An 18389-nucleotide genomic window follows, 5' to 3' on the forward strand; every position below is an offset into this window, starting at 1 on the left:
TCCAACACAGCTGCTTTCACTGTTGGACTCATGCTCACATTGACATACTTCTGCTTCAGGGATCAAATTTATCATTAACCCCAAGGCACACCCATCGGCTCTCCCATATCAGGGTGAATTGCATGTTAGTAATGCAACACTTTGAGCAACAGGCATTACAAGGTGAAAGCATGCCCAAACTTTGGCTCCAGTATGTGGATGACACATTTACTATTATCAAAAACAGACAGCTTTGACAGGTTCCAAGGCCACATCAATAGGATCATACTTGCCATACGGTTCATCAGCAAGGTCATGGAATCTATCAACGCTTCCGACATAAAATCCTTCATCTTCTCCAATGGCTTGATTTCCGATCATCAATTTGGATTCAGGCCAGGTCATTCTATCCTGGACATGCTGCTTCCGCTTTCCCAACAATGGATGGAGGTCCTCATTGCCAGATATGAGATTCGAGCCAATGCTGTCTGGCACCCTGTACTGCTCATCAAACTCTCTTCCTAAAGTATCCAAGGCCATCTTCACTTATGGCTCGCAGACTTCCTCTCCTGTCGCAGTCAACACGTGGCCCTTTTATGGAATTCTCTCATCTCCTCTTCCCATCCAGGCTGGAGTTCCTCAAGGCAGTGTTCTGGGCCTTGTGCTTTTTCTCGTTATCATCAGTGATCTCTCCGACTCTGGAAAATCCTCTATCTCTTTGCTGATGACGCCAACCTTTGCCATACCATCGGTCATCCCTCAGATCGGCAAGCAACAGCCTCTTCACTCTCTGCAGATCTGGGTAAAATCGGTCATCACAAAATGGTCCAACACGTGGAGCATGTCTTTCAATCCTGACAAATCTCACACTCTCAATATATCTCTCTGAAAGGACCATCTGGACCCCCCTCCCCCCCCCATCTACTTTCTCAACAATCCTCTTGAAGTCCTTTCATTCAAGATTTTGAGTCTCACTATCTGCCATGAAAGCCACATTTCCAAGCTTCCTCCAAAGCCAGCCACCAACTGGGCATCCTCCATCGTGCAAAGTCCTTCCGTGGCACACCTGAGCTCCTCACCACATACAAAGCTTTCATCCACAGCCTGGCGGAGTACTGCTCTCCCCTCTGGGCTGGTGCTCCCGCCTCTCACCTTTCTCGGCTTCACGCTGTGGAAACCAAGGCTTTTAGGATCATTGGTATCTCCCACGATGAAGCTGAGTCTTTGGGCCTCTCATTCTCTCACCGCATTCAGGTCGGTGGTCTTTCTGTCTTCTACCGTCTCCTCTCTGGCCTTGCACCCCCCACCCCAGCTCTCTCTGTGATTTGTCCCCCCCCCATATTTCCGCAAGGTGCTCAATATCCGCCAGCAATCTCCTTCTGGTAAAACTACCAAAATCAAGAATTACTGCTCACCTTCACTCTTTTATTCCTCTTTTTCCCCCACATCTGGAGCAAACTCCCATGCTATCTTCAATCCCACTCTTCAAAACAGTTGTTCATCACCATCTCTATCTTCCCCCATCCAAAAGCATCAACTTTTCTACCCCTGCTAATCCACCCCCAAACCCACCTCCTTCAAATTCCCTGTTTTCCTTCTTGAAAGTCCCTGTAGTGTCCATCTTGTTTACCCCATGTACCCCACCCCATCCCTCTCCCTTCCACAGATCTCCTAATGTTTCTGCTCCCTCATGCTTTGTTCTTCCCTCTCCCACCCCTCTTGTCTCCTGCTCCCTTTGTTATATGCTCTGTGTGTTAGCTCCTTTACGAGCCTCGAAAATGTACACAAAAAAGTTCATACACAAATTCGAACAAGCCGGCTTCATTGCATTTTTGGATGTTGGCGTCAAACACGCAACAGACGGGCGTTTGAGCATCCAGGTGTACCGCAAACCCATGCACACAGACCGGGTGATTAACTACAGAAGTGGTTACCCGACGACGCACAAACGATCTTATGCACGAACCTTGTTTGACCGAACAAAATCACACTGCAGTGATCGAGTCACATGATGGGCCAAGATTGAACTCGTCGCCCACTTGCTGCAGAACAATGACTAGCCAACAGCATTCATTCGGTCTTGCCGAAAGAAGGCACCGACACTGTGACCTGATGTACCGGTCAAAACAGTAGTATTACCATACATCGGTAATACCTCTGAGATGGCCAACTGTCTATTGCAACCGTTCAGAATCTCTGGCAACAACAAACCTCAGGCAACACTCCCCATGCAGCAGTCCAGGCCCAAAGACAAAGGGAATAGACTTGATAAGATGAATTTGGTCAGCAAAATCCCATGTCGTGAATTTTATGCCTATTATGTGGGCCTGACATCTAAGCGACTTGCAACACAGTTGAAGCACCAGCAAGCATCAAGCAATAGCATGCGGAGATAACCTTTCGCTGGTAGCAGCACATTGTCAGACCAACAGCACAACTTCGCGTGGGAAAATACAGTTGTCAAAGAGTTGGCACCCGGCCAGGCTACCCGGGAAATCCTCGAAGCGTGGTTGTCGGACATACAGTTGATGAACCATCACATCGAACTTCATGCTTCCTATCGAGGATTACGTAATCACCCACACCCCCTGCCTGTGTGTGTGAAGGTGAAGCCCCATACGGCCATACCCAAGGCCAGGGCAGACATGAAATACACGACTCCAAATTGATGACACAGATACCCAAACTGGAAGCAGATCCATCCTCCCAATCCCACTCTCTTTATTAAATCTATTCCAAACCTCATGCAGATTGTTCTCCGCCCCTCCCTGCAGCCCAATCATAATGTGCAGCCGTTCCTTTGGGATGCAATAAGTGCAGCTGATTTTCTGCAGCTGCACTTTTTGTGTTTTGTTGCCACCTCTGAGGATGCAAGACGGTTTTCTTCTGAAATGTCAGGATTTTAACAAACAATTTTATTCTTTATGGCTCAGCGTGTTTTTACTTTCCGTTACCTACACACACATGTATATATATATATATATATATATATATATATATATATATATATATATATATATATATATATATATATATATATATCGTTCACCACCATCTCATATTTTCCCTGAGCACCCAGGTGTATCGCAAATATGTCTCACCCACACCCCTATACCCTTTGCAGATGTATGGTAAATTTTACTGACTCAGTAAAATTTAACATACTTGTGTAAACATACATACACTCAAACATGCATAAACACATACGGCCTACACAAGGTAAGTGCTTTGCTGTTTCAAACCCTTCCCAGAGTTCCTCCACAGCTATAAAGACATTCACAAGTTGTACACACATGAGAATCTCAATGCTACACCCCCCCCCAACCCCCCTCAGCTACCGGACCCGTTTCATTGCTTATTAGTGAATCATCAGTGACAGCGCAGACAGCAATGCATACCAATGAGGCTCACAAACATGTACCATGTGCAAATGTGAAAAGCATTCAATATATAAATAAAGAAAACCTTGTGTCGACAGCAACTTACCTTGTGTGGCAGCAACCTACCTTGCGGCGGCCCTCTTGGTTGCTTTATGCAGCTTCTTCAGCGAGAAGAGCCTGGGAGGAGTCAATTTATTTGTATAATCCAAGCCACCTGGGTTTTGATGATTAAGTGAGAGCTGATTGGCTATTCCCTCCATTCACAGGTGAGAGATGTGGGTGGGTCTTTATTAAATATATGTATATATATATATATATACATATATATATATATACATATATATATATATATATATATATATATATACATATACATATATACACACACGTATATAAAAGCAAGTTGTTTCTGTGTGAAGCCCTTTCTTTGATTCATCGAACTTCTACACCCCTGGGCCATTTTCCCTGAAATCTGCTCTCCCGAATTACTGTCGCAAGCTCTAGATCAGTGTCATAATAAAAAATTGCAATCTTTTATTAAATTAATCTAAAAACATGAACTAACAATGCTTTGGGCTGCCAAATGTCGTACATCGGGTGTCCCCCTCTGTGAGAGATTGGTATGGCTTTCCTTGCCCCTCTGCAGTTGAAGATTGATTCCATGTTGACAATCTGACCTATTGCATTAAAATATTTATTTTCTGCATTCAGAATGGAAGTGAAGATACAAAGGCTCCGGGACTGCAATGTTTAACGAGTGGTCACACAATCCTGTATGACCGAAAGCAAGGAAATGGAGGCCATTTGGCCCATCATTGCTGCGTTGCCTCCTCAGTTAATTTTTGCGACACATTCAAACAATAATGTTCTTGATGTTTTACTCAAGTTTAAATAATATAACCCGATAATGATTCCTTTCTTCCTCTTCCTCTTTCTCTCTCGCTGACTATAGTCTGATGGAATATTGTATGAATTGGAAACTTGTCCCTGGGTTTCATTTCGAGAGCACACAAGGAGATTCAAATATAGAAGAGAGCTGCTTTAAAGCCTCCATCAAAACACCTCTTTCCACAAGAATGCTTTCATCACTTCTTTGGGATGATAACTTTAATTGTGTGCGTATTAAACCATTCACTATGAGGAAATAAAAAGGGCCTGCACACTTACAATTATGATTTACAATCAGGGAGACGCTGATTTTGTTTCCTTTTGAACATGTACTACTGCAACTTTAGGAGACTCTTAAGTTGACATTTGTAGATTTTTGAGAAAGGTGATTTTAATCCCCTTTTTTGTAGAAAGGTAATTGTAGATTTTAAGGTGAGTGGACTAAGTTTCAAGAAAAAAACTTTTGAGAAAATATGGGGGAGAGAGGGAGTGTGGTGGTTGGGGAGGAGTTTCGGAAGATGTATAAATAATGAGAGGATAATTAATGGATTATTTTAAGTTGGAGAAGGTTGCATAGGTTCAAAAATCGCCATTTTTCAGATGTGATGTACACCCCATATGATGAGGATTCGTGCAGCCCACTGCTGCTAGAATGAGGGTCCAATGTCAGACTTCGAACCTTGGGATAAACTGCATGCAAACCTATAAAATATCTGAGTTGACATTTGAAAAGATACAATAATCCAGGATGTTGCACAATAATCTGCACAACATGTGACTGACTGGCAATTTATAGTTCATTCCATGATGGTTCCAACTTGGAAATGTGCAGCTTTGCAGGAATTGAACCGTTATCCACTCATTATTGTTAATGCACTCTAATAATTATTGACTCTTGCTCATAATGATGTCGTTAATAATTATCGAATTGATTTTTTTTAATTTGATGAGGATAACTTTTAACATACCTCTCCCTTTTCCATCATCTCCCCTCGTGTGGTTCAGCAGCCAGATATCCTCCAGGGAGTTGTCATCGGCCAACATGAAGCCAAACTTGTCTCCTTCCACGTTCCTGGACAAACTCATGGGCAGTGAGTCCAACTACGATGCCCGAATTCGCCCCAACTTTAAAGGTTTGTACAAGGCCATTGTTAAACCATTTTTCTTTTCTCATTGTGTAGGACGATGACAGCAGTTGCTGATGTAGTAATAGTAAACGTGTGCAGAAGACCAAAGAATGTGCGAGGGTACATAGAACGTGTTATGGTAAAAGGGGACAATTGGGATCCACCACCATACAAAAATATTTCTTTGGAAGCAAATAGGAACGGCCTGTTGTGGCCTTGACGTTGTTTAGCAAGTTCAGCTTGTGTATTTTTTGTCCCCTGCCCCTCTGACAGGGTAGGGGACATGACAATGAGCTCCGTCCGACCGACCGATCATCCGTCCATGTATTTTTTGAGTACATTATATTTCAAAACCCCTTGCTCATTTCGCTTTCATTTTGCATATATCGATTCCTCATGATATTATCTCAACCTTATTAAATCACGGCTGTGATTGGCTGAATTGTGCTGCCATGGCAACCATCTCGGTAACTTGGCTGGGCAACATGATATTTCAAAAACCGTTCAAGATTTAGCTTTCATACAACACAGATCTATTCCTCATACCACCCAAAGGGAGGGGGTTCCTTGGAGTATCAGCTCCTTGTTTGTCAGATTTTCCAATTACCCAGTAATTATATACAGCACGATATTTCAAAAACGTTATGGACGGATTCCGACAAAACTTAGTGTATAGGTCAGGTGTCTGCCAAGGACAAACTGATTCAAGTTTGGTGAAGATCCGGATCAGAAAAGGTGATTCTTCACCATTGAGAGATGGGGCCAAAATGATATAGAGCACGATATTTCAAAAAGTTGAGGATGGATTTTATATATTTTTTTATATATATATTTTTTTTGTTACACATTGTCGAGGCTCGTATGAGAGCTAACACACAACAAGGGGGCAGGAGACAAGAGAGGCAGGAGAGGGAAGGACAAAACAGTGGGGAACATAGACATCAGATCTGTGGAAGGGAGAGGGATGGGGCGGGGAACATGGGGTATACAAGATGGACATTACAGGGACTTTCAGGACCTTAAACGACAGGGAACTTTCGGGACGGAAGGCATGGAATTGTGACAAAACTTGGTGGATGAGTTGGTCGGTGACAAGAACAAGCCAATTCGATTTTGGTTCAGGTCAACAGACCTGGCCCATCAGTGGGATGCAAAATGTAAATCGTTCAGCCTGGTGGAGGTATCTACTCTACCCAGTACTATTCTAGTTATCTCCACCCACTACGCAGTAGATGTACGGAGGTTATGTTTTCACCCCTGTCTTTCTGTCTGTTTCTTTATGTTGGTATGCAGGATATCTCAAAAAGTTGTGGACAGGTTCGGTGTGTGACAACGACAAACTGATTAGATTTTGTCGAAGATCCGGATCCGGATCAGACTAGCAGAATTTTTAAAGTGATTCTTCACCATTGAGAGAGAGGACCAAAAACTACATATAGCATGATATCCCAAAAAGTTGGGGACAAACTCGGATGAAATTTGGTGGGCAGGTTGAGTGTGTGACAAGACCAAACTGATTAGATTTTGGTGAGGATACGAATCCAGATCCGAATCCAATATGTTTTTCAGTGATTCTTCACCATTGAGTGATAAAGGTTAAAACAGATTTAGAGCACAATATCTCAAAAAGTTTTGGATAGATTGTGATAAAACTTGGTGGATGAGTTGGGTAGGTTCGTTCGGTGACAAGATCAAGCCGATTAGATTTTGGTTCAGGTCCTGATTCAGATCCGGCCTATCAAAGGGATACAAAACATAAACTCAGCCTGGCGGAGGTATGCACTCCACCGGGTGCCCTTCCAGTTTAACACCTGTATTGCTACACCGATTTACTTCACCTTCCTGTTGATGCCAATGCCAGCCAAAAATGCTTTGTGCATGAATGTGGGTGCGTAATCACAAGGGTTCACTGCATAGTACAGCAACGAAATTGACGCCATCAAGTTTTGTGACCTTACATGTCAGACGTTGGGTCTGCGGCCTCTGCACAAAATGAGAAGCACTTTCAAAGTATTGTTTGTCTCTGGGATGCTTGATTCTGCACCTTTTGTTGCTTTCACCGGATTTTATTTTGCTGCTCTCTTGTGCTTGTGCTTCTGCTGCCTCTGCTTCTGCTACTCATGCTTTTTCTGTCCTCACTATGGTTCACTGCTGCTTATTATTACCGCTCCTGCTGCTTTTGCTGCCTCGGTGCTGGCTTTGTTGCTTGACGTTTCATTGTGCACGCCAGACTCAGCGGGAGTGCAAGACACCTGGTGCGGAGCCACGGTGTGCTTGGAATTGCTTATTTGCTCGTGACACAATGCTCGCTTACCCACTCGCGGCATTTCACACTCGTTTTGAGGCTTGGGGCATGATTAATGTTACTGAGCTGGCCCAGTCTGCTTAGTATGCTGAAAAGGTAGTGGCATGTCTGTAGTGAAGCCGTCTGGGCACCTCGGTGAAATATATGATTATGAGCTGCCCTGGTGCTCCATGCTTTGCACACCCAAAATCACACCAACTTTGGATGGAAGATGCAAAGGAAGGGGCGGGAGATTGTTGGTTTTAAATATCTTCATGTTGGAGTGAATTTGAAAACAAGTATCAATGGGAAAAATAGAACACCTCTGGAATAGTATTGTGGGAAGCGTTTTGTTAGAGGGTTCAGCCACTAAGTTCGGAGTGTTCAATCGATGCAGCAATTTGAGAGGCAGGCTTACTCCAGGATAAACGTCGCAAGGGATGGCTGGTGCTGAAAACCCGAAGTCCAGCCCTTTTTTTTCTTTGAAAAATAGAGGTTTTTCTTTTTTTTTGCCCTTCTCATTTTGGCCAAAAGTCCATGTGAAACTTTTGAGCACAACGTTCAAGTAAGGTGGTGCAAGAAGCAACCCCCTTGGCCCTGATATAACCCCGACATCATAGGTCACATGGTTTGGCAGCCATATTGGATGTACCCTGAAACCTATAAAAAAAAAATCTTCTTCTTATGATTCTTAATGACGTCGTATTGTATGTGTGACTTAGCTGTGCTTGGATGGGTTTGAGGATAAAGGAGGAGTTTGCTGAAATGCGAATCCTATCCAGGTTCCTCCTGATGACTTCACCTTTGCTTTTTGCTTGTTTTGGTTCCTTCTGATGACTCCAATGCAGGACTGTCCCTACTTGGTCTTCCATTTGATTTGAATTGAATTTATTTTAATCCCATTCTGAATTCATTTGAATAATAATAAATGTCATGGGTCAGAGTCAGGTGTCCCATCAAAGTGGGAAGTCTGGGTACCTGGTCATCACGACTAGCAGTAATAAAGTGACAGTTCTAATTATGTCTTTTTAATTCCGTAACACACAAAATACACCACACAAAACAAGTCTTGGCGAGGGTCTGCAATCTCTGATTGCTTTTTTTCTTGTTCTCATTTGTAATACATACAATGATTATTCATTTGTCATTTATGTGTAATGGGGCAAGTTGATTATTTATGTACGTACATATATGTATGTATGTGTGTATGTATATCTGCACTTCATTCACCCATTGGTTGGACAGCTGACCTCACATCACCCACAAGTGTAACCTGAAATACTTATCCTAAAGTACCCAAAGGACCCAAAATACCCAGAGGACATAAAAGACTCCGAAGACCACGTCCACCCAAAAGATACAGGGAACCCAAAAGACCTTGAGGAGCCAAAAAACGCAGGGGATCCAAAAGACCCAACGGGTCTATCTGGGACCTGTGGAAATTCTGCATCATATAAAATGGGACTTCAGGTACCCAAACCCCCCACCCCCCCCCCACGACACACACACAAACATATACACAATCCCAAGTCCTCAAACCCCCTCCCCCACTCCTAACTCTGTTCTCTCTCTGCCATCACCCTCCCACTACCACACCCAAACTCTGTGCTCCCCTCCCCCTTTCTTCAAATCCTCAAACCCCCTCCCAACCCAATATCCTCAACTCCTCCCACCCCCTGAAAAGCCTTAAACCCCTCGATCCCAACTCTGTCTCCTCTCCGCTTTTCCTCCCCAACCCAATTCTGTCATCCCCTCCCCCTTTTTTCTTCAATTACTCAACTGCGCCAAACGCCAAGTACTCAACCCCCCTTGCAACACCAAGTCCTCAATCCACCCCCCCCCCCTTTCCCAATATCTCAATCTCCCTCTTCCAACTCCATGCACACCCACCCCCAACTCTCTGTCCTCCCCTCCTCATTTCTTCACATTATTGACAATGTTACACAAAGACACACAAGGAACTTTGGTGCAAGAGAAGGCCATTCAGCCTATCATGCCTGCATTGTTCCTGTCCCCGTTTGTTAAGAACAATGTTAAAAGTAAATAAAGACGGAACGTTAAATTCACGATCGCTTCCCCCTTTCTTCCTTTATCCTCACCATAGTTCACAGACCAGTGTTTCTGTGTTTGTTTGTTTGTCACGCTACTCCTCCTACATTTGTGGGCCAATTACATCCAGACTTGCTACATAGGATCAGTATGACCCCAATTAGTGTATAGGTGTTTTTCTATTTGGCGGTGGTCTTGGTGGGGAGGGGGGGGGAGGGAGGGGATGCAAATTCTCGATGTGAATATGTATCGTGTAGCGCCGCCTCCAGGTGAGGGAGGGTATTACAAGTGTCCATCATTTACAGTGCAGTGGTCCTCTCCCCATGTTTTCCAGTGCAGTGAGGTGTTTTGAATTATAAGCAGGAGGTATGTTGCTCCTTCATGCACGTAACCCGGGTTATTTATTTATTTTGCCAAAACAGAGGCGTCTGTCAGTTGTCTATCCACCGCCAAAATAAAGGTATGCATCAGAAGAATGTGTTGCATGCTTGGAACAAGATCGCATCGCCTGCAGGGCTGGTACTCTGCTAGTTACATGTAATGATATTTCTCATTTGTAATCAATCCAATGATTATTCTTTGAGGATGCAATTTTCTGCCTTTATTTATGACCGTTTAACCCTCCGATGCATTCGTATATTGTCACCTGTCAGGCTCCTTAAAATCTATACCAAGAAAAGGCAATGTGTGTGTGTCTCCTCCATAACTACAAAACTATGACACCGAGCAGCCTGAAACTTTGCATGCACACTAAGAAAACTCCAAGGAAGTGCACGAGTGAAAATTGGGTGTTTGGGTTAATTAAAACACCCATTTTGAAGATAATTAACGGCCTAATTTCATTATATCCTTCATCAGGAGATCCTCGGCCTCCTCGCTCTCTCTGGGGTCTGAAGGCGTTTCCCAGGTTGTTTTCACTTTCCTCACTCATGTTATCAAATGCCTGTTCATCATAGCTACGAATCGCTGGGGACATTACAATTGCTTATCAACACCCAGAGACGTCAGCGTTCATGGCTTGACATTTCGGGCATCTCCGGGAGGTGTATGTTAAATGTGTTTGCTAATCACGTGCCAAACTAGCCGTTTCTTAACGACCATTTCATTGGAGTGCTTGCTTGAGTGCTTAAGCCACTTGGCGAGCGCTCTCAAAGCTGCTTGGTTGTTCGCTTCGGTAAAAGTATCCGTGCTTTCAAGTGAACATTGATTAGACATACATATGTGTCTGTCTGTGTTGGGCCATGGGGTGCCGTGCGGTTGGTGCCTCGGGAGGTGTTTCATCCGCTGAAATTGTGTAATTTTATTTTTACAGGATATCGTTTTGTTTAACCTTTAATGTGATCTCCTAATATAATCCACCCCTCACTTCGACATCAATACATATATAACCAGAGAGTTGGTGTCAAAGCCACCCAATGCTCGCCTGTTTATACATTTATCGTCTTTAAAAGACTAGTCCAATAATATTTTTTATAAAGCATTGCAGTGAAGTTTGATCCAAATAATTTTAAAGCAACATATTGTTATGGTTGTGGAAATTCGCATTACACCATAAAGGGTCCTCAGGTGAGATATATCGGTAAGTCCATGTGTATTTCGCCCAAACCCGTTGTGTAGAGGGAATATATGTGATCCATTCGGGCTGCGATTCTTCAGTTAGCTGTTTTTCTTTTGCTGTCGTTATTTTGGTGCAAGAACAACAACGAACATCGCCACAACCAACATCTCAACGATCACGCCATTCACTACACGACCCCAACAATCACGCCATTCAGACCACGACGCCACCTTCCACAACTACGCTACCACCATCTTCGCCACTCACCATTCAACGAGCACCGTGCGGTCACGATCTCCGCGGGATGTATGAAAGGAGCGGAGTGGCAGCAGCAACCAGGGTGTGAAGGGGCATCTCCCGCCCAAAACGCCCGCGCAAATATCTCCCGGCCGAATCCTCCTTCCCTTGTCGTACGGCGCGTGGAGAAGAAAACCAACAACGCCTGTGGGGTTTTCCCGCCATTTTTTCCCCTTGGTGAGAAAAGGGGAGGGGTGGCGCATCCTCTCCCGATTGGCGGATGCGCGGTGTGACGCGGCCGGGGGAGAGGAACGCCCCCCTTCGAGGCATTTCTGGAAGCGTCTCGAAGGAAGGAGGCGCCAAGAACGTGGCGGAGCGAAGGGCAGAGCCCGACCCTACAAAACGGTAGGTGTGAAGAGTCCCTGGTCTTCGGTTCCCTTGTCCCTGTTCCCTTGTCCCTGATTGAGAATTGTCGAGCTTTGTGGGGGAGTCCTTGCTCTTGGTTTCGTTCGTTCGGAGGAAGAGGTTGAGGTTCTGTTCGTTCGTTCGGGTTGGGCGGACGACACGTGCAGGCGCGAGGCACGAGCTCAGTGGACCACGCCGGAGGGACTCGGAGTTACGGTCACCAAGGACTCGACACGCTCAGGGAAGTTGCGACTTCCATTTCTTTTGGGTTCTGTGTAAATGTGTGTGTGTGGCGCCAGTCTGGTGAAGTCGAACTGTTTTAAGTGTTGCCGTGTGAATTGCATTATTCGGTTGTAGATCTGCGTGCGTCTCTTCGCTTGCTTTTATTGTGTTTTCTTGCTTGACTGTGATATACGTGCCTTCCGTGCTGCCGTGTGGCGCGGAATAAATGTGCTGGTCCAATTGTTCCCCGTTTTGCTGCGTCCTTTCCTTTGTTTGAATCTCCATCTTGCATCACGTAAGGGATTAATAGTGGGTTTTAACACCCAGTAAATAATCTGAACTGTCAAGGTCGACGATAACTCCGCTCGGTTATCCCTGGAGCACGGAACGAGCTGCTTAAGTGGTTCGTGTCCGGAGTCGACCTGTGGCATGGTACAACTCCTCGGTATGCTATCCGCGCGGGTACTTAGGTAAATCGACCATTCAGCGATCGGACCTTATTTCGCGCGGGGAGAATGCGGACTGAGTTGTTGTGAGGTTAAAACCCCACCCGTGACTAGCTCCCGGCGTTGTTCCGAGAGGGTTACAACTGAATTGCACGTTCGGTGGGCAAAGCGGCCGCTATTGGTCAAAAGCGGTCGTTCGCACGCCAGCGGGGCGCGAATTCGTAACACTGGCGTCAGGAGTGGGATACGAACTCATCCCCCTCCTTGCAACACTGGTGTCTGGGAGTGAGATTCTAATCCACCTCGGTCTCCAACTAAATTTATGGAACCAGATCAAGGGTGAGTGGAGCGACCCTCTGTGTTCCATTAAATTACGAGCAATTTAAATTAAATCCGCTTTCGTGAAATAAGATGGCATTTCAAAGCGAGCGGGTGTCGGGGGTATTAGATATGTCTTTTAATGTAGCCCGGGACGGTTCTTGTAATTATAATCCATGGGGGAGCTCAACCCTATATTCTGAGCAGTAACTTTACTGGCAACCTGAGTCGCATAATGGAAGCGCGATCGCACCTCAGCGCAGCACGGAGCGAGCGGCTATTTATGGTGCAGCGAATGGTGCGACATGAGGCGAGCGCTCCCAACAGCCGTTTCAAACCACGTGGGCATGGCAGGCAAAGCAGGCGGACATCGGCAGGCTTCGGAAACAATTGGAGGAAGAATGGAAAACTGAGCTCGAAAAGAAACAAAAGGAGCATGATTTGGAAGTAAAACAACGAATGGAAAAAAATATTGGAGGGGGCAAGGCGGTTCAAAGAACTAGAGGAGAGAGTGAGGGAAATACAGTTGGAAGAGAAAAAATGTGAACACGATTTGAAAATAAAACAATTGAAGGAAGAGATAAGAACAGGCAATCAGGAAAGAGAAAGCCTAGAACGGAAGATAAAAAGAGGAGAGGAACAGCTGGAGGAAAGGACGGAGGAATTGCTGGAAAAGTCAGAACAGTTCGAAGAACTGCAGGGAGAAATGAGGGAGGAAGGAGAAAAGAAAACAAAGCTAGAAAAGGAAAAACACAAACAAGATGGGGAATTGGTGCTACTGAAGCGAGAGGTAAGGACAGGCAAGATTAAAAGAGAAACCGTGGAAAAGGAGATAGAAATGGGAAAGGAACGGCAGGAAAAACTAAAGGAATCCAGTAAGAAAATGGACGAAATAAGGAGGGAAGCATGGGAAAGTTGTGCGGAAAGGAGGGAAGAAGCATGCAAATTGAGAGAGGAATTATGGGAAAAAGCTTCTGAGATACTGAAACACGAAACCAAAGAGAGAGGATTACAAAACGAACTAAGGATGTTAAAAGAGGAGAGGAAGAGAGCAGAAAATGAAACGTTAAGGAAACACACTATGCAGATCGAACAGCTGGAAGCCAAGGCCAGATTGCAGAATGAGGAACAAGGAAGACAGTGGAATAGAAAACACAAAGAACAAGGAATGAGACAGGAGAAAGAAATCAGTCAATTGAAGGAAATAACGAGATTGCAGAATGAGGAACAAGAAAGACAGTGGAATAAATAACAAAAAGAGTATGAATTTGAAACTGAACGACAAAAGGTAAAACACGTTGGAGTGTGTGGAGATGAGAAAGGAATTTGAAAATAAAGCTTCTGAGTTACAGAAACACGAAGAAAAAGAAAGGGAACTACAAAACGAGTTGAGGATGATGAGGGAAGAACAACTGAAGCAGGAAGGAGAAATCAGGCGATTGAAGGACACAACGAGATTGGAGAGGGAAGAACGAGAGGAACAATGGGATAGAAAACAAAAAGAACATGAAGCCGAGGTTGACCAATTGGAAGAAAAGGCAAGGCTGGAGTGCGAGGAGATAGACAAAGAACACCAAAGGAAACACAAAAAGGAGATTAACCAAATGAAGCAAACCATGAAGCTGGAGAAGGAAGGACAGGAGAGGAAACAAGGAAGAGTAGTGAGAGAACAGCGAATGAAACACAGGAAGGAAATGAGCCAATTGAAAGAAACAATGAGATTGGAAAATGAAGAGCAGGAGGAGCAGTGGGAGAGAAAACAACAACTAAACGAGGTTGAAGTTAACCAACTCGAGGAGGAAGCAGAATTGGCGTCCACGGAGATTGAAAAACTCCGGAGGGAGAATGAAGAACACAGAAAGTTCCGAGAGGAGGAACGGCTCAAAAGGAGCCAGGAAATGGAACAGCACAATGAGGTGGGAGGTGTGACAGCACCACAGGGAATAATGTTAGTAGTGCGGGACTTGATTGACATCACTCGTCAGATGAAACAGCAATTAGGGCAAACCCTGAAAATGAAGATAGTGGAAATAATAAGGGGAGCCCTGGTGACTGAAACGTGTAAGACGAGACACGAGGTGACGACGTCCGAAAAATCAAAAGAGACAAAGATCCAGGAAGAAACTAATAAACATGAAGAGACAACAGAAATAAAATGTATAGAGACTTGGGAGATAGAAATAATATAGGAGAGACTGCACGATAAAGATGGTGTTAAAAACGAGCACACACACACACACACACACACACACACACACACGGAGTTAGTGGAGGATAATGGGGGCGAGCTGGCAGAACGTGTGGGGACCCGGTGCAAGCAGCTGGATAGCCTCCTTCGGGAACGGAGAGAGACGCTATGCTCCCTTGAAGCGAGCCACAACCAGGTGGGTTCGGTCGTGTCAAGCGAGTTCGAGGGGGCGAGTGCTGCGAACGGGTGCACGTGCAGCTTGGGGAGTATAGAGGCCCTGGAACCCCTTGTGGTGGCAATAATCCCCAGTGCGATTGTCCCGGTGTGTGTGTTTACTAGTGTGGCGAAATGCGTGCTGCAACGCACGCATAGCACGGGTGCAGGGCGTGTGTGAGAGCGACAGAGACCCCGTGTTTGGATGAGACCCTGAGTGGGAGTGAAACCCCGTGTGTGAGTGGTATGGTTGCGAGTGTGCCGGAGTTCGTGCCTCCCAGCACTCCGGGTGTGAGTGGAAGACCGTGTATGAGTGAGACACCGCGCGTGAGTGTCACCGCGTGCGTGAGTGAACGGCCGAGTGCAAGGGAGACCGTGTGTGTGAGAGTGGTATGTAAGGGAGATGACGGTGGGCATGAGTGAACATGCAGCCACGTCTCCCGGTGCGAGTGTAATGTCGTGGTGTGTGAGCCTTGTGACACGCAGGTGTGTGTGGGTCGAATGGCGATGGAGACGATTGCGACAGATGGACAGAGGCCGAGTAGCGGCCGTAACTATTGTGAGCACCGCGCCAGGTTTACCCAGCGGCGAGCGCGAGGTCCGTGCTGTGGTACGCACGAGACCGCCACATGCTCGCTTGTGGGAGTGAAACCTGGTCCGGAAACGCCAGTGGTGGATGTTGCCGATCCCGCGGACGGACAAAGGTTAGGCTGGATCATGGATTTGGACCGGACGGGTTCTCCACGCGAGCGTGTGTGTGAAGCTCCAACGGGCAGAGCACATGTGTTCACGTGGGGAACCCCTCGAAATGCGGGGCTTGTTTTTTTTAATGGGCAGAGTGGCGTCATGGCTGCGTGTATGGTTGGAATCTGGCAGGAGGGTGAATCCCTGCCGGATGGTGCCATCCAGGAGGGACAGGTACAAGGTGCACGAACAGCTGACATGACGTCACGTAAAAGAGCGCAGGTTGCGAGTTGCCGCGCTGGTGCGCGTGCAATATAAAAAAAAAAAACCAAGCCTCGCTTTCGGGTGAACAGGATTCCCAGGCAAAGGGTGGAAGACCCCCTTGCCTGGGCACAGGTTGGAACTAGTTAGGGGGAAGGTGTGGTGTAGCCTGCGGGCATGCAGGGCGGGGCATGATGAGGGGAGGAGTGGTCGTGGTGGTCATCGTGTCGGCAAGGGATATAAGGTGTGCGCGCCGCCTGAGGCGTTGTAGGAATGCAGTAGTCGAACGCGGCTTGTGCATGTGCATACGTAATAAAGGAGAGCCGCGGGCAGAGTACGCCCGCGCTCGCGCTTGTGCAACACAGCCCGGCTCGACTGTTCCCCTGCTCGTGTCTGCCTGCTAAGCATCTTCTATTCAGTACATTACAGTTGGCTGACGATGATCTTCGGATCGGCGTGTGCAGGGCGGCAAATGACCCGTGCGCTTCCAGGCTACGGAGCCAAGGGTCTCGCCAGCACGAGCATGGCAGAGGGTCGGTGCACGGCAAATGTACGCGTGCCCGCCTTCGTCGGAATCGACTTCGGCCACGTCGAGTGGGCAACGGCCGCGCTCAGTGTTCGTTTTATTGAGGCACGACAGATCGGGGGAATGATTTCTGCAAAGCCACGGCTAAAGAACGAGGACACGCGTTTCGGCTCGAACGCGGCGTGGGACGCCGCGCGAGCTCTGAAGAATGTCCGGGGTCTCGATGGTCGGGGCACAGCAGATGGTCCGGGGGTCAGCGCGATGGGCCAGGCACGCACGGCCACGCGCACGGTCTGCAGCGCGGGTCGTGGGCGAGCGTTGCAATGCAATCACTCGGACGGCGGTCTGAGCACTCGAGGTCGTCTACGGTGTGGGCCGAGGGTCATCGCCCAACGTTACAGTCATAGATGGCGGTGTGCGAAGCGATCCTTCCGTCCCGGGTCAAGACCTGCCGCCGGTATGGTGTTCAGTGCATGGCGTGCATGGTAACGCCCCGGGTCGAGTTTTGCAGCCGGGGCACAAAGATTCCAGCGACCCGGAGCGGGAGATGCTGCCAGAGTTAGACCTCCTTCCGACTGATCCAGAGATGACAAGATCAGTGGCAGGGGAGGTTGAAGTGATCGGGGCACTGATCGGGTGTCAAGTTGAGTCCACTCGTGCTGCCCGCGCATCGCGCGCGTACACCGGCGAAGCGGTTGCGCCGCTTGCAGCGCCCGACGTCTCGGTGCTTTACCGGGGGCGAAGCGCCCTACTCACGGTGTTTGTGGGGCGAGGGGAGGGGCCCGCCCTTTTGGGTCGGGACTGGCTGGCGCACCTCGGGCTGGATCTCCGGTTCGTACCTCCAGGTGTGCCAGTGCTCTCTTCGATGCCTTCGTCGGGTACCGAGGGCGAGGTTCTGGCGGCGGGAGCCGCGTCGATGCAACGGGAGCGGCCGTTCGTTGCTGCCTGCGGCGGTGATGTACGGTTCGGGGGCGGCGAGAGCCGTATCAGCTCTCGCGATGAGTTCCCGCGCTTCGCTCGCGATGAGTTCCCGTGCTTCGGCAGCGTTCGTGAGGCAATGCGCGCCGGTGTTGTTCAGGCAGCTTCAACAGGTGGCGGTGAGCCCGTGGCATTAAAGGGAGTCGCGAGTCACAACATCGAGTCGACAACCAAGAAACGGACTCGTGATGTGGGTTATGGATTGTTGTTCATGGCATATGTGTTTTTCCTTGCTCTAGTGATGCAATTTAACGTTGTTGAAATTAATGCCAGCAGTTCCCGTGTGAGAGTGAGTTTGGCAGAGATCAATCAATGGGATTTGTATTATGATCAGTGTGATGTGGGGGCTTTGAGAGAGGTGGGGGCGAATAAAGAGGGTTTATTGGCCTCCAGTTGCCCCAGGCCACGGGTGGTTGTTTTGTCAGGTGCTGGGATTTTATCAAGAGAACGCGCTGTACGGAAAAAATGAGTTTGCAATGGTTCGAATGTTATTCCTATTGATTTATAACGAGCTTATGGTTGAAGTGTGGTTTAAAGGGAATTGCTACCGTCTAACTACCGTGTGGGTCTCGAAGATCGACTCGGAGCCAGGGCTGGTGCGCTGGTCGGCGTTACCCCCACCTCTGGTTGCGACAAGGTCAGACAT

At 47.2% G+C, this 18389-nt stretch overlaps 1 protein-coding gene across 4 annotated transcripts in view; it reads left to right on the top strand.

Moving 5' to 3' along the window:
• Positions 1-18389, top strand: part of LOC147011191 (glycine receptor subunit alphaZ1-like) — a 151540-nt gene that overhangs the window by 13778 nt on the left and 119373 nt on the right. For 3 of the 4 annotated variants that reach the window (XM_085860399.1, XM_085860398.1, XM_085860401.1), the window contains one exon: positions 5253-5380. In XM_085860399.1, the coding sequence (XP_085716525.1) occupies positions 5253-5380 (128 nt within the window). The remainder of the gene's footprint in view (positions 1-5252; positions 5381-18389) is intronic. The other variant, XM_085860400.1, reaches the window with a different exon arrangement.

This window comes from Eptatretus burgeri, chromosome 16, assembly GCF_056783735.1.
Source record: "Eptatretus burgeri isolate ZD-2024b chromosome 16, Ebu_testis_v1, whole genome shotgun sequence".
Lineage (NCBI taxonomy): Eukaryota > Metazoa > Chordata > Myxini > Myxiniformes > Myxinidae > Eptatretus > Eptatretus burgeri.